General features: G+C 38.5%; 1 protein-coding gene across 3 annotated transcripts in view; it reads right to left on the bottom strand.

Moving 5' to 3' along the window:
- The window catches only part of Usp53 (ubiquitin specific peptidase 53), a 57,930-nt gene that overhangs the window by 9,180 nt on the left and 35,199 nt on the right, over positions 1-13,551 (bottom strand). For all 3 annotated transcript variants that reach the window (XM_027395649.2, XM_027395652.2, XM_027395653.2), the window contains 4 exons: positions 13,050-13,202; positions 12,122-12,265; positions 9,736-10,468; positions 9,141-9,217 (listed from right to left, as the gene is read on the bottom strand). In XM_027395649.2, coding sequence (XP_027251450.1) covers positions 9,141-9,217; positions 9,736-10,468; positions 12,122-12,265; positions 13,050-13,202 — 1,107 coding nt within the window. The remainder of the gene's footprint in view (positions 1-9,140; positions 9,218-9,735; positions 10,469-12,121; positions 12,266-13,049; positions 13,203-13,551) is intronic.

The following is a 13,551-nucleotide window of genomic DNA, read 5'->3' as shown; positions in this document are numbered from 1 at the left end:
GGAGAAATACACTCAAATAACTCAAGACAGTACAATCATCACTCAATGTAGTAAGATTTAAAAACACAGTAGTTCTCAACTTAAATACTTATTTCAACTTATAATTACAAATACTAAGCATGCAAGAACAGGAATCTAAACACTGGCTTATTTACAAATAAAATGTAATTAAATATTTCAGAAAGATCAAGAAACTTAACTTTTTAAAATTATTTCTGCCATATACTAAAAAGATATTAAGATAATTTAGTATATAGCAATCTGTGCTACACGATACCTAAATTTTGTGATGCTATAAACAGGAACTTGGGTCTCTTAAGCCTGAGAATTTCAGAGGTAAGAACTCTAGAGGCTGGCTGCTCTGCTTCTCTGAACTTTCAGCTTTCACACCCTGATATTAGGCTCTGGGCTTTTATTATTAAGACCTATTAGAACTTGTGTAACACAAGTGCTCCTCAAATAATCTAATATTAACATTTAACATTCCTTTAAACACCTGAAAATAAGTTTTATATATATATATTATGGTCATTTACTCCTAAATACCTCAATGCTACCACCCATCGAGCCACCCTTTCTATTACTTCTTTATCGCCTAACTAATGAAAAACCAAGCTGGGATTTGAAGTTCTGTTTGTCTGTTCTTCAAGCCCTCCATCTCTCTGGATCCTCCATACAGTGCCCTCTCCTCTTCTCTTCTATACTTTCTCAGCTACTGAGACTTGGACCTTTCAGCAGCTGCTCCTTCCTGAGGCTTTGACACCCACTATTTTTCTTACCCAGCTTCTTTGCTTTTTTTGTCTACTCTTGTTTTACAGTTTCCAATTTTCCTGAACAATCTGTCCAAACATAAGGTATTCAATTCCATATATGATGATTACAAACCACAATTTTTTCATGATTTCTAGATTTGGTTCTTTATTGAACAAGAAAACCTACTTATCAAGATGATGAGCTCATCAAATTAAAAATTAGCATTGTATCCCTTCCTTCATTTCCCCTCTTATTTTCCCATTTTAGTAAATGGTGTATCTAGTTATGTTAAGCCCAAACATGGCTTCTTTCCTTTTTTCATTATATATGCCTACCCACTTAATCATCCTTCTGGACATGGGTATAAGATCATGAGTTCATGATCTTATATTTGTCTTCTAGGTTAAGGCAAGATGCAAATAATTTTCTCTGTGCTCAAAATTCACCCTCTACGCTGCTACCAAAGAACACAAAGCTGCAACCTGATTTAGGGCCTATTAGTTCCTCTTGCAATCATCTCGTGACTTCCACATCTGTGGCAGATACTCATAGACACACACAGGAAGACATAAAAAGAAATTAAAAAAAAAAAAAAAAGAAGAAAAAAGTGAACTACCACAGGATTCGGCACTTGTCCTCTGGATATGCACTAAAAAAAGGATGTTCACAGCAACAGAGTTTGCAATAGGTAAAAGGTAGCAACAACTCAAATGTTCATCAACAGATGAATGTAAGTGATAAGCTTAAAGAAAGTGAAGTTCTTGGACAGCAACACCAGACATGCCATCATGCATGGGGAAGGCCCAGAAGGCCTCAATCCTACACAAAGAATTGCAGGCAACTGTGGAGTGCTGACAGCAGGACAAAGAGTCTTACCCATGGAAGAGCACACCAACTGACTGTCCAATACCAAGTGGTCAGCTCTGAAAACATGCAAATAACATTCTAGACTCAGCAGATTATAATTAAGTACTTAGGAATACATACATGTGTAGACACATGTTTGTAATAACAATTAATGAAAAAAGAGTTCATGAATTTGAAAAAGAGCAAAGAGGGACACATGCGAGGGCTTGGAAGGAGGAAAGGGAAATAGGAAATGATGCAATTATATTATTATCTCAAAAAATACAGAAAAGGAAGTTCTCACGTGTGTTACAACATGGATAATCCTTGGGGTCATTATGAATAAAATAACCAGATACAAAAGCATAAATATAAGCCTACCTACATGAGGCACCAAGAATAGCCAAACTTGGTGACAAAACAACAAAACTAGAATGATGATAACCAGTTTAGTTTCTTGAGGGAAGAAGAGAAGAAGAGAAGAAGAGAAGAAGAGAAGAAGGGAAGGGAAGGGAAAAGAGAAGAGAAGAGAAGAGAAGAGAAGAGAAGAGAAGAGAAGAGAAGAGAAGAGCTGTTTAGTGCGTAGAAAGCTTAGGTTTTGATTAAAGTGGGTTGGGAGATGGAGGTGGTGATAGTTAATGACACATAAAAGTAAATTAGAATAAGTTTTGTTAAGTACTCTCTATTGAAATAAAAGAAAAAAGTAGTGTAACACACACACACACACTATTAAATTTGTAAACTCACTTCAAACAATGAAGTCTTCATCATCAAAATCTATGACCTTGTGTTTATATAACCATCAGGAAGCAAGGAGCATTTACTGAACTTGCAGTTATTGTTCATTTCACTGACTTCTGCTGTGATTTCTGGCCAACCTTTCACTGTTTCCTGTAATACTTGGTTACATAGCCTTTTATCGGATTTTTAAAACAAGCCAGGCATTTTACTATGGGAAAGGAAAGTTACTTCCTCAATATAAAGTGTTTCCTCCTGATAGCATACATTTGATGAAAATAAAATAAATTAACAAATAATCATATTCAAGGCCTGTAACCTGGAAAATAATCTCTACAAAAACCTTAAGGAGGATAAGGACTAAAATGTTTTATAGTTGGTTCTTTATAGCTTTTAGCTGTGAAAACATTAATCTTGAAAACACTTTTTTGTATCTCAAGAACACAACCCATGGATATGAGCATCCATCTTTCCCTGCTTCCTGACTGCAGATGCAATGTGTCTCAGCTACCTCAAGTTCCTGTGGCCCTGGCACCCTTGCTAGTACTATAGTTTAAGAGCTATCATGCTCTCAAACTGTAAGGCAAGATAACTCAAGTTGCTTTGTCAGGTATATCACAGCAATGCGAATATTAACTAACACAGTAAGGTAGAGCCTATATGCCTGAAGTAGCTAATCCTATCCTTTAAAAGCCTCTGAGCATGAACTTCCCTTAGGGCAGGCAACCCAGCTCTGGTATGCCATTTGGTGAGGTTATCTGGTATCTTGGTCTCACCTCTGGTTCACAATTTAAAGCAGGGGGCCCGTCTACATTCTGGCCTCAGTTCTGTTGTTATCTGAAGTTAGGGAGTGCAAAGACTTCAGCCCCCACCCTAGGTCATCCAACAAGGTCAGATAATCAGTAGAGAATCCAGTCTCCACCGGTACTTATTACCCTCTACAGCTCTTACTTATTTATACATTACAGTCACTGTGGCAGGCCACTCTGGTTTCTCACTGTCCATTTCCTCCATATCCTATCCAAACTGTCTCCTCCAAAAATTACAAAGCTCAGTGAAAGGACCTAGATAAAATTCCTGACACAGGATTCAAATGAACAATTTAAAATATGCTCCCATAACTCAAAGAGAATATGAATATATTCAAGAACACAAACAACTGGATAAAATGAGGAAGTCAATTCAGGATATAACAATATAAGTCAATTAGGAGATAGAAATATTGAAGAAAAAACAAACCTAAATGATAGAAATGAAAAATACAATAGGTCAAATAAAAGTTCAGTGGAAAGCCCAGCCAATAGAACAGACCATGTGGAAGACAGAGCTTCAGGACTTGAAGGCAAAAGAGAGGAAGAAGATCACTCAGCCAAGGTCAATGCTAAATTTTAAGAAAAAAGATTACATATATATATATATATATATATATATATATATATATTTGGGACACCAAGAAAGGCAAAACTGATGAATTATGGGCATGGAAATAGAATAGGAAATATTTTCAACAAAATCACAGAAGAACATTTGCCAAATCTTAGGAAAGAGATGCCTGTCCAGATACAAGAGCATCATACAGACAGGACAAGAAAAGAAACACCCATCTCATATAGCTAAAAACCTAAACATATAGAACAAATAAAGCATACTGAAAGCAGCAAGTGATAACGGAAAAGCTACATATCAATGCAAGCCCATCAGAATCATTGCCAACTTCTCAATGGATCCTTAAAAGCCAGAGGACCTGGAAATATATACAACTCAAATTCTGAAAAAGTCACCACTGCTAGCCCAACTTAATATACCCAGCTAAACTACCTATCCTAAATGAAGGAGAAAGGTAGATTTACCATTACAAAGGCAAGCTAAAGGAATCTATCACCCAAGAGCTAGCACTACAGAGGATACAAGAAGGATTTATTTCAGACAGAAAGGACAGGTAAAAGACCCACAGAGAAAAACAAGAGGGCGATTATACAAGATAAAAAAACAAAACCAAAAAAAATCCCCAAAACAACAAAATCAGAATGAAAGGAATCAATCCACATATTTCAATAATAATTCAATATTAATGGTCTCAATGTTTCAGGCAAAGACAGATTGTAGTAGATTGGATTAGAAAACAGAAACTTTCTGGGCTGGAGAGATGGCTCAGAAGTTAAGAGCCAGCAACCACATGGTGGCTTACAACTATCTATAATGAGTTCTGATGCCCTCTTCTGGCATCCAAGCATACATGTAAGCAGAATACTGTGTACATGATAAATAAATAATTAAAAAAGAAAGAAAGAAAACAGAACCTTTCCTTTTGCTGCTTTCAAGAAATGTACTTTGCCATCAAACACAGTGTCTTAGGGTGAAAGGGCAGAAGTAGTTTTCTCAAGCAATTAGGACTGAAAAAGAAGCAGGTATCTCTATTGTAATAGCTGCAAAAATAGACTTCAAAATCAAATCTAGAAATCTGGGACAAGACAAGGCTGTCCACTCTCTCCATACCTCTTCAATATTGTCCTTGAAGTTCTAGCTAGAGCAATAAGACAACAAAAGGAGATCAAGGGAATACAAATCGGAAAGAAAAAGGTCAAACTCTCACTATTGACAGATGATCTGATAATCTACATAAGTGACCCGAAAAACTCTACCAGGGAACTCCTACAGCTGATAAACACCTTCAGCAAAGTGGCAGGATACAAGATTAACTCAAAAAAAATCTGTAGCCCTACTATATACTGATGACACACTGGTGGAAAAAGAAATCAGAGAAACGTCACCCTTTACAATTGCCACAAAGAACATATAATACCTTGGGGTAACACTAACCAAAAAAGTGAAAGACCTGTACAGTAAGAATTTTGAGTCTCTAAAGAAAGAAATTAAAGAAGATACCAGAAAATGGAAAGATCTCCCATGCTCTTGGATAGGTAGGATCAACATAGTAAAAATGGCAATCTTGCCAAAAGCAATCTACAGATTCAATGCAATCCCCATCAAAATTCCAACACAATTCTTCACAGACCTTGAAAGAACAATTCTCAACTTTATATGGAGAAACAAAAGACCCAGGATACCCAAAACAACCCTGGACAATAAAGGAACTTCTGGAGGCATCATCATCCCTAATTTCAAGCTCTATTACAGAGCTATAATCCTGAAAACAGCTTGGTATTGGCACAAAAATAGACAGGTAGACCAATGGAATAGAGTTGAAAACCATGATATTAACCCACACACCTATGAACACCTGATTTTTGACAAACAATCCAAATTTATATGATGGAATAAAGAGAACATCTTCAACAAATGGTGCTGGCATAACTGGATGCGGACATGTAGAAGACTGCAGATAGATCCAAGCCTATCGCCATGCACAAAATTTAAGTCAAAATGGATCAAAGACCTCAACATAAACCCAGCCACACTGAACCTATTAGAAGACAAAGTGGCAAATAACCTTGAATTAATTGCTACAGGAGACTGCTTCCTAAACATTACACGAGTAGCACAGACACTGAGATCAACAATTGATAAATGAGACCTCCTGAAACTGAGAAGCTTCTGTAAGGCAAAGGACACAGTCAGCAAGACAAAACAGCAGCCCACAGACTGGAAAAAGATATTCACCAACCCCACATCTGACAGAGGGCTGAGCTCCAATATATACAAAGAACTCAAGAAGCTAGTCTCCAAAACACCAAACAACCCAATTAAAAAGTGGGGCAAAGAACTAAATAGACGATTCTCAATTGTGGAATCTAAAACCTCTGAAAGACACATAAGAAAGTGTTCAACATCCTTAGCCAACAGGGAAATGTAAATCAAAACAACTCTGAGATACCATCGTACTCCTGTCAGAATGGCCAAAATTAAAAACACCAATGACAATTTATGCTGGAGAGGATGTGGAGAAAGGGGAACACTTCTCCACTGCTGGTGGGAGTGCCAACTCCTACAGCCACTTTGGAAATCAGTATGGCAACTCCTCAAGAAAATGGGAAATCAGTCTACCACAAGATCCAGCAATTCCACTCTTAGACATATTCCCAAAAGAAGTACATTTATACAACAAGGACATCTGTTCAATGATGTTCATATAGCAGCACTATTTGTAATAGCCAGAAACTGGAAGCAGCCTAGATGCCCCTCAACCAAAGAATGGATAGAGAAAATGTGGTACATTTACACAATGGAGTACTACTCAGCAGAAAAAAACAATGGAATCTTGAAATTTGCAGGAAAATGGATGGAACTAGAAGAAACCATTCTGAGCGAGGTAACCCAATCACAAAAAGACAAACATGGTATGTACTCACTCATATGTGGATTTTAGACATAGAGTAAAGGATTACCAGCCTACAATCTGCACTGCCAGAGAAGCTAGTAAAAAAGAGGACCCTAAGAGAGACACACATGGTCCCCTGGAGAAGGGGAAAGGGACAAGATCCCCTGAGCAAATTGGGAGCACAGGAAGAGGCAAGAGGGAGCTAGGAGAATGAGAAGGAGAGAAGAGGCGGGATGCAGAGGACATGAGGGACCAGAAAGGTTGAGTCAGGGGAAGAAAAGAAGATAACAAGAATGGAGATACCATAATAGAGGGAGACATTTTTGGTTTACAGAGAAATCAGGCACTAGGGAAATGTCTGGAGATCTACAAAGATGACACCAGCTAACAATCTAAGCAACAGAGGAGAGGCTTCCTCAAATGTCCTCCCCTGATAATGAGATTGATGACTGACTTATATGCTACTCGATAGCCTGCATCCAGCAGCTGGTGGAAGAAGTAGACACCCACAACTAATCACTGAACTGAACTGGAACCCAGATGCAGAGAAGGACAAGTGAAGAGCAAAGGGGTCCAGACCAGGCTGGCGAAACCCACAGAAACAGCTGACCTGAACATCGGGGAACTCTTGCTCCCCAGACTGATAGCTGGGATATCTGGATCTGAACCAGACCCCAGGAACATGGGTTTCAGTGAGGAGACCTCAGAAATCTATGGGACTTGCTGTAGTAGTTCAGTACTTATCCCTAGCGTAGGTGTGGACCTTGGGAGCCCATTCCACATAGAGGAATACTCCCTGAGCCAAGACGGGGGTGGGCCTAGGCCCTATCCCAAAGGATATGATAGACTCTGATGACACCCTATGGAAGGCCTCACCATCCAGGGGGAGCAGAAAAGATATGTGATAGGTAGGGTTTTAGTTGGAGGAAGGTGGTAGGGGGGGATGGGGGGGGAGGAGGGAGAAGGGAATTGGGATTGTCATGTAAAACAATCTTGTTTCTAATTCAAATTTTAAAAAATCTGGGGAAAAAATCAAATCTAGTCACAAGAGATAAACAGACACTTCAAAATGTGTAAAGAAAAACCCACCAAGGATATTACAATTTTAAATACATGCACTAAACACAGGCATACTCAATTTCATAAAACTATACATAAAGACACAAATTTATCCCTATGTGGTAATAGATGCTGGCTTCAATAAACAAATCTTGTCATTACAGAGATCAGACAAAAATGAATCCCACAAAGGAAGAAATGAAAGCAGGAAGGGGGCTTCTTGGAAAGAAGGCTGCACTGGAAGGGAGGGTGTACAAGAGGGGAATAGGGAGTAAAAGTGCCTGAATTCATAGTTAAAGGCACACACCAATGTGTTCAAAGGTCCATCAAATCAAAACCTAAAATTCAAGAGCTCCTGGGATTGGAGGGCCAGGACTCAAAGATTTCATCATCTAAAATGAGAAATTAAATGCTCTAATGCTATTAATACTGCAAAACTGAAGACATATATGAAGGGTATATCCAGGGCTAGTGAGGTGGCTTGCTCAGTGGGCAGAGGTGATTAGCACGAAATCCTGAAGACCTGAGTTTGACCCCCTAGAACCCACAAGGTGGAAGTAGAGAACTGGCTCTGAAGTTGTTCTCTAACCTGCACACACATGGTGGCATGTGCGCATGTGTGTGCATGTACACACAAAGTCAATAAATGTTTAAAAAAAATTAAAGTGTGTTTTACAAGGCTACAAACTTCAAAAGCATATTCAGCTCATTAAAGTGGTAAAACACTAAAATCAATATTGTGAAGTGAATGTGAAAAGTACAGTATGAACAGACAGTATACATAAGTTTGATTTTTTCCTCTACATTACTATACATGCATAAAATAAAAGGAAAGTGCACTTATTGCTACTATAAAGTTATTGTTTTTCTCCTTCTATCAGGATGGCCACAAACTTACAATCCTTATGCCTTACTTAACTTCCTGAGTGCTGAGATTACAGGCATAAACCACTCCACTCAAGTTTTCTAAGGAATGCTGGATAGTCTTATGTCAACTTGACACAAGCTAAAATCATCTGTGGAGGAAACCTTAACTGAGAAAATGCCTCCATAGGATTAGACTGTAGGCAAACCTGTACATTTTCTTAATTAGTGACTTATGGGGTAGAGCACAGCCCATCGTGAGTGGAGCCATCCCTGAGATGGTGTCCTGGGTTCCATAAGAAAGCAGGCTGAGCAAGCCATGGAGGGCAAGCCAGTAAGCAGCAATCCCCCGATGACCTCTGCATTAGTTCCTGCCTCCAGGTCGCTGCCTGTTTGAGTTCCTGTCCTGAGTCCTGGACTTCTATAGATGATGAACAGTGCTGTAGAAGTGTAAGCCAAAGAAACCCTTTCCTCCCCAAGTTGCTTTGGTTGTGGTGTTTCATCACAGCAAGAGAAACACTGACCAAGACATAAGGTATATACATCACTGCAATTCACTCTTTACTGAAACCATTAAGGCATATTTAAGTGCAATTTTTACCTTCTAAGTGGTCTTTGCTCTGATGAGACATACACTCCATACTGTTTATATTTTGATTGCTCATCTTAATCTGCTCACTGGAAAATAAAACACACCAGTTATTGTGGACTACCTTAGTTTACTTTAAGAAAAGTTCATACTGAACACAAACCTGTAAAATTACTTCAAACAATTACCAAGGAGGATGGCGAGTGCCAAGGAGGCAACTCAGAGGAAGAATGCTTATCTAGCATGAGCAAATAAACACAATTAAATAAAATCATACATCTCACTTGCTTAAGTTCAATCCAAAATTTTCATAAGTTTCAAAGCAGGAAAACATCTCTAGAAAAAGGTAGAGTCTGGAGAGATGGCTCAGCAGTTAAAAGCACGTCTTGCTCTTCCAGAGGAACAGAGTTGGGTTCCCAGCACCCTGTGAGGATCAGTCTGTAACCCCAGCTCCAGGGGACCCACCTTTGGCCTCCATGTGCATATACATACATGGAAATCATTCCCACAAACACACACATATACACACACTAATAGAAAAATAAAATTTAAAAATACAACAAACCCCAAAGAATACTGAGGGAGAAATGGTTGATCTGTGCATTACCTGAAGGCTTTCACACCCGTAGTCTCCATTACTGTCCCATTTCCATCAGTAACAGGTGAGTCCAAACTAGCAGATCCATTGCTGACGTGATCACTGCTTTCATACCCAGACTCTGTCCTTTGCATCTGCCAGCTGTTGCCGGGACCTCTGCTCTCTGTGGTGCTTGTATTTTTCTCTGCTCCTTTTCCATTTGTTTCAAGGGAACTTCTGCTTCCTGCCTCCTGCTTCAGTTCATCTTCATATATGGTCATTAACCCTTTCTGCTTTGGGTTTGCTTTTGGCCAATTACTAAAACTCTGATCCTTGCTATATTTCGGTCTGTTACTGACGTCTGGCTTATGCCGAGGACTATGTTGCCTTTTTTCACTTTCACTAAATACGCTATCAACATTTAATGTTTCTCTCATGGGCTTCCAGCCACGATGGCGGCCTTTAGTCCTGCTACTGTAGCTGCCCCCTGTGCCCCTCGACTCTTGACTACTGTCTGTGTCATACCCAGTGCCACTGTCGCTCTTGGCTCTGCCTGTTGTTCTCTCTCCAGGAACAAAAAGATTCTGGGATTTGCTTGAGCTTAATGGTTTCCCAGAAGTGTGGCTCTCATGAACAGCACGGTCATGTTTACAGGGTCCTTTGCCTTGGCTATGGTAGAGATGGGGGTTCCCCTGTTGTCTAAAGCCATCCGGGGCAGGAGGTGATCCAGACTTGAAAGATGAGACATCGTCATCAACCAGATCTTAAAAATAACAGTAGATAAGACACACATCAACCGCCTCTCACAGCAGCTCAGTGATCACAGGCCAAAGAACTTGTTGGAAAATGTTAAAGCAATCACATATAAATAATAAAATTAAAATTTATTACATACTGATTTAGGATTAAAAGGGCATTATCTACGCTCAGGTGTGGCAGTACATAACTGTAATCTCAGCAACAATGAAGTAAGAAGATCGTGAGTTTGAGGCCAGCCTTGTCTATAGAGTGAGATCCTCTATCAAAAACCCAACCAACTCAACAACAACAAAAAAACGAATGATTTACCATTTATTTACAAATAAGAAATATGTATAGAATTAACTGGACTCTAAAAACTCCTATGAAGTAGATCATAAAAGTTTTGTTGTTAAAGAATTAAGCATTTTGTCTTATTTATAATTAACAAAAACCATAAATGTATTTCTCATGTCTGATGTTGGTAAAAATTTTCAAAGTGAGTTCAAGAATGAGACACACTGTCACTTGGCTTGAGAGGTATCGTCTTAATCTTCCAAAAGGACAACAGAGGGCATCTGTCCAAACTAGAAACCAATACACTCTGATGCTGCATCCACTTTAGGAATGTCATGCCTTACCTACACGCCAAAATATATATATTATGAAGGTGTATGTGACAGGATGTCACTGTGGGAAACCCTTGAACTCAACATTTAAAATACATGGGTCAAGTTATGTTATATCCATAAAAACACCATAAAAGCAAAAAAAAAAAAATAGGTTACGTTTATAATGCATTGAAAGCTACTGCATTAATAACAGAAATATTAATGGGCACTGAGAAGCCCTTTCTAGCTTTCCATTCTGTTTTCAGTGCTGAAGATCAATTACAAAGCCTTGAACACGTTAGTAGGCAGGTATTCTACCAATGAGCTACTTCCTATATGACCTTCCTTCTTAGTTTATTGTACCATATGAGTGAAATGCATTTGTAAGTGAAAGTAAATAGAACTAAAAACTATCAAAACTTAAACAGTAGTAAATTGTAGTGGTTTGAATGAGAATGGCCTCCAGAGGATCATAAGTTTGAATGTTTGGTTCCCAGTTATTCGAACTGTTTGGGAAGGATTAGCAGGCAGGGTCCTGTTGGAATAGGTGTGGTGGTCTTGGTGGAGTAGGTGTGTCACTGCGAGTGGGCTTTGAGATTTCAAAAGCCCATGCCAGGTCCAGTTTCATTCTCTCTCTCTCTCTCTCTCTCTCTCTCTCTCTCTCTCTCTCTCTCTCTCTCTCTCTCTCTGCTGCCTATGGTCAAGATGTAAGGTTCTCAGCTATTGCTCCAGCACCATGACTGCCTGCTTCTTATCAAGACCATCATGGACTCACCATCTAAAAGTATACAAAAGCCCCCACTTAAATGATTTTATTTGACAAGAGTTGACCTGATCATGGTGTCTCTTCATGGCAATAAAGCAGTAACTAAGACTGCAATTAAATAGTAACTGGAATTTTTTTATCTTTTATATTTAGTTTAGAGGCATTCAAGAAATCAAACTGAGAAACACATGAACATATAAAACTATAATATGTAAATATACACAATATACTATAAAACTACATTTTAAGTAACATTTTTGCTGGTTCTTTTTAAAGTGAATTCTCTAGGAACTTAACTTACCCCTGTGTCGGCCTGTATCTTTCTTTTGTCCCTTTTCTAAATCTTTCCGTTGAGAAGAAAGTGCATTTTTCTGTTCAATGGCTTTCAGAGCACATTCTCTGGAAATATCTTTCATCTTTTCTCTTTGATCATTGCTTAACTTAGCTGTAAAAGAAAATATTCTTATAATGATATGCATCATTTTTTCAAGTTGTTCAACAATCTATACTTTAAAAAATCATGGACCAGTGAGACGGATCAGTGAAGCAGGGCATTTGTTGCCAAGCGTGACAACCTGAATTCAATCCCTGGGACTCATGTAATGGAAAGATAGAAATAATTCCACAAATTTGTCCTCTGACCTCCACACACACACACACACACACACACACACACACTGTGTCATACACATTCTTATGTATGTACATAATGTGTACACACATACATGCACACGCGACCACACACGTAACTTAAAAAAGCAAAGTACATAAACTCATTTTTATACTTAACTAAATATTCAGCATGATTTTTCTTGACATTGAGGAATTACATTTTTCTTTAAATACATTTTATATAGTCCGTAAAGCATGTGTAAAGAAAAATGATGATAACTGCTATTGAATAAAGAGGCAGAAAGTATTTTCTGTGTTCTAAGTATTCTTACTTATTTAAATATCTGAGGTAAGTATCATAACTACCTCCAATTCTTGTAGTCTTATGTCACAGCACATACTATCGTGAATTAATCAGTAGGATTATAACTCTCAGAGAAATGCACTCACAAAAGGACACACATTTACCTATTATTTTCTCTTCATGGGTAAGGCAAGGCAAGGCAGTTTAGCCTTTCTGTTCAGTTCTAACCAGGAAATACAGGTTCAGTAACCGAGTAAGAAAAGAATACTCCACTGTTTATGAACAATGTACACTGGGCAATGTAAAGTCGTACCTGGTCCTCTCCTTCCACTTGTCTGTATTTGGCTCCGATTAAATGATGAAACAGTATCAGCCTGAAGTTTGTAATTTTCTCTTTGTTTTGCCTGACCACTAAATTCATTTTCCTTCGAATTATCTGGTTTGTAACTGATAGGCTTTCCACATCCTTAAAAAGACAGTTAAAAAACGCATCATTCCTTTCCTTCCCATAAAACAGATGTTTAAATCACCTTTTCAGACATTTTTAATACTCCAGATAAAATAATTAACACTTAAGAGGCTGATTCAGTCACTCAGGGATTGTATGCTTTGCTGCTTTGGACCCTCTGGTCACTAAGCCATTTACAATCTCAGAGTCACTCCCCCAACTAGCTTCTTCTGTGTTATGGGTGCATCACACTGGCTGATTCCTGAAGGTGCTTCTGAGGCCACAGACGGGGAAAGGTTTCTTTGAAAAGACTAACAAAATATAGTAAAATTATCCTGAATTTAACTTGACTGAAATTCAATTTTAA

This window comes from Cricetulus griseus, assembly GCF_003668045.3.
Source record: "Cricetulus griseus strain 17A/GY chromosome 1 unlocalized genomic scaffold, alternate assembly CriGri-PICRH-1.0 chr1_0, whole genome shotgun sequence".
Classification (NCBI taxonomy): domain Eukaryota; kingdom Metazoa; phylum Chordata; class Mammalia; order Rodentia; family Cricetidae; genus Cricetulus; species Cricetulus griseus.
This window is presented reverse-complemented; position numbering and strand designations above follow the sequence as displayed.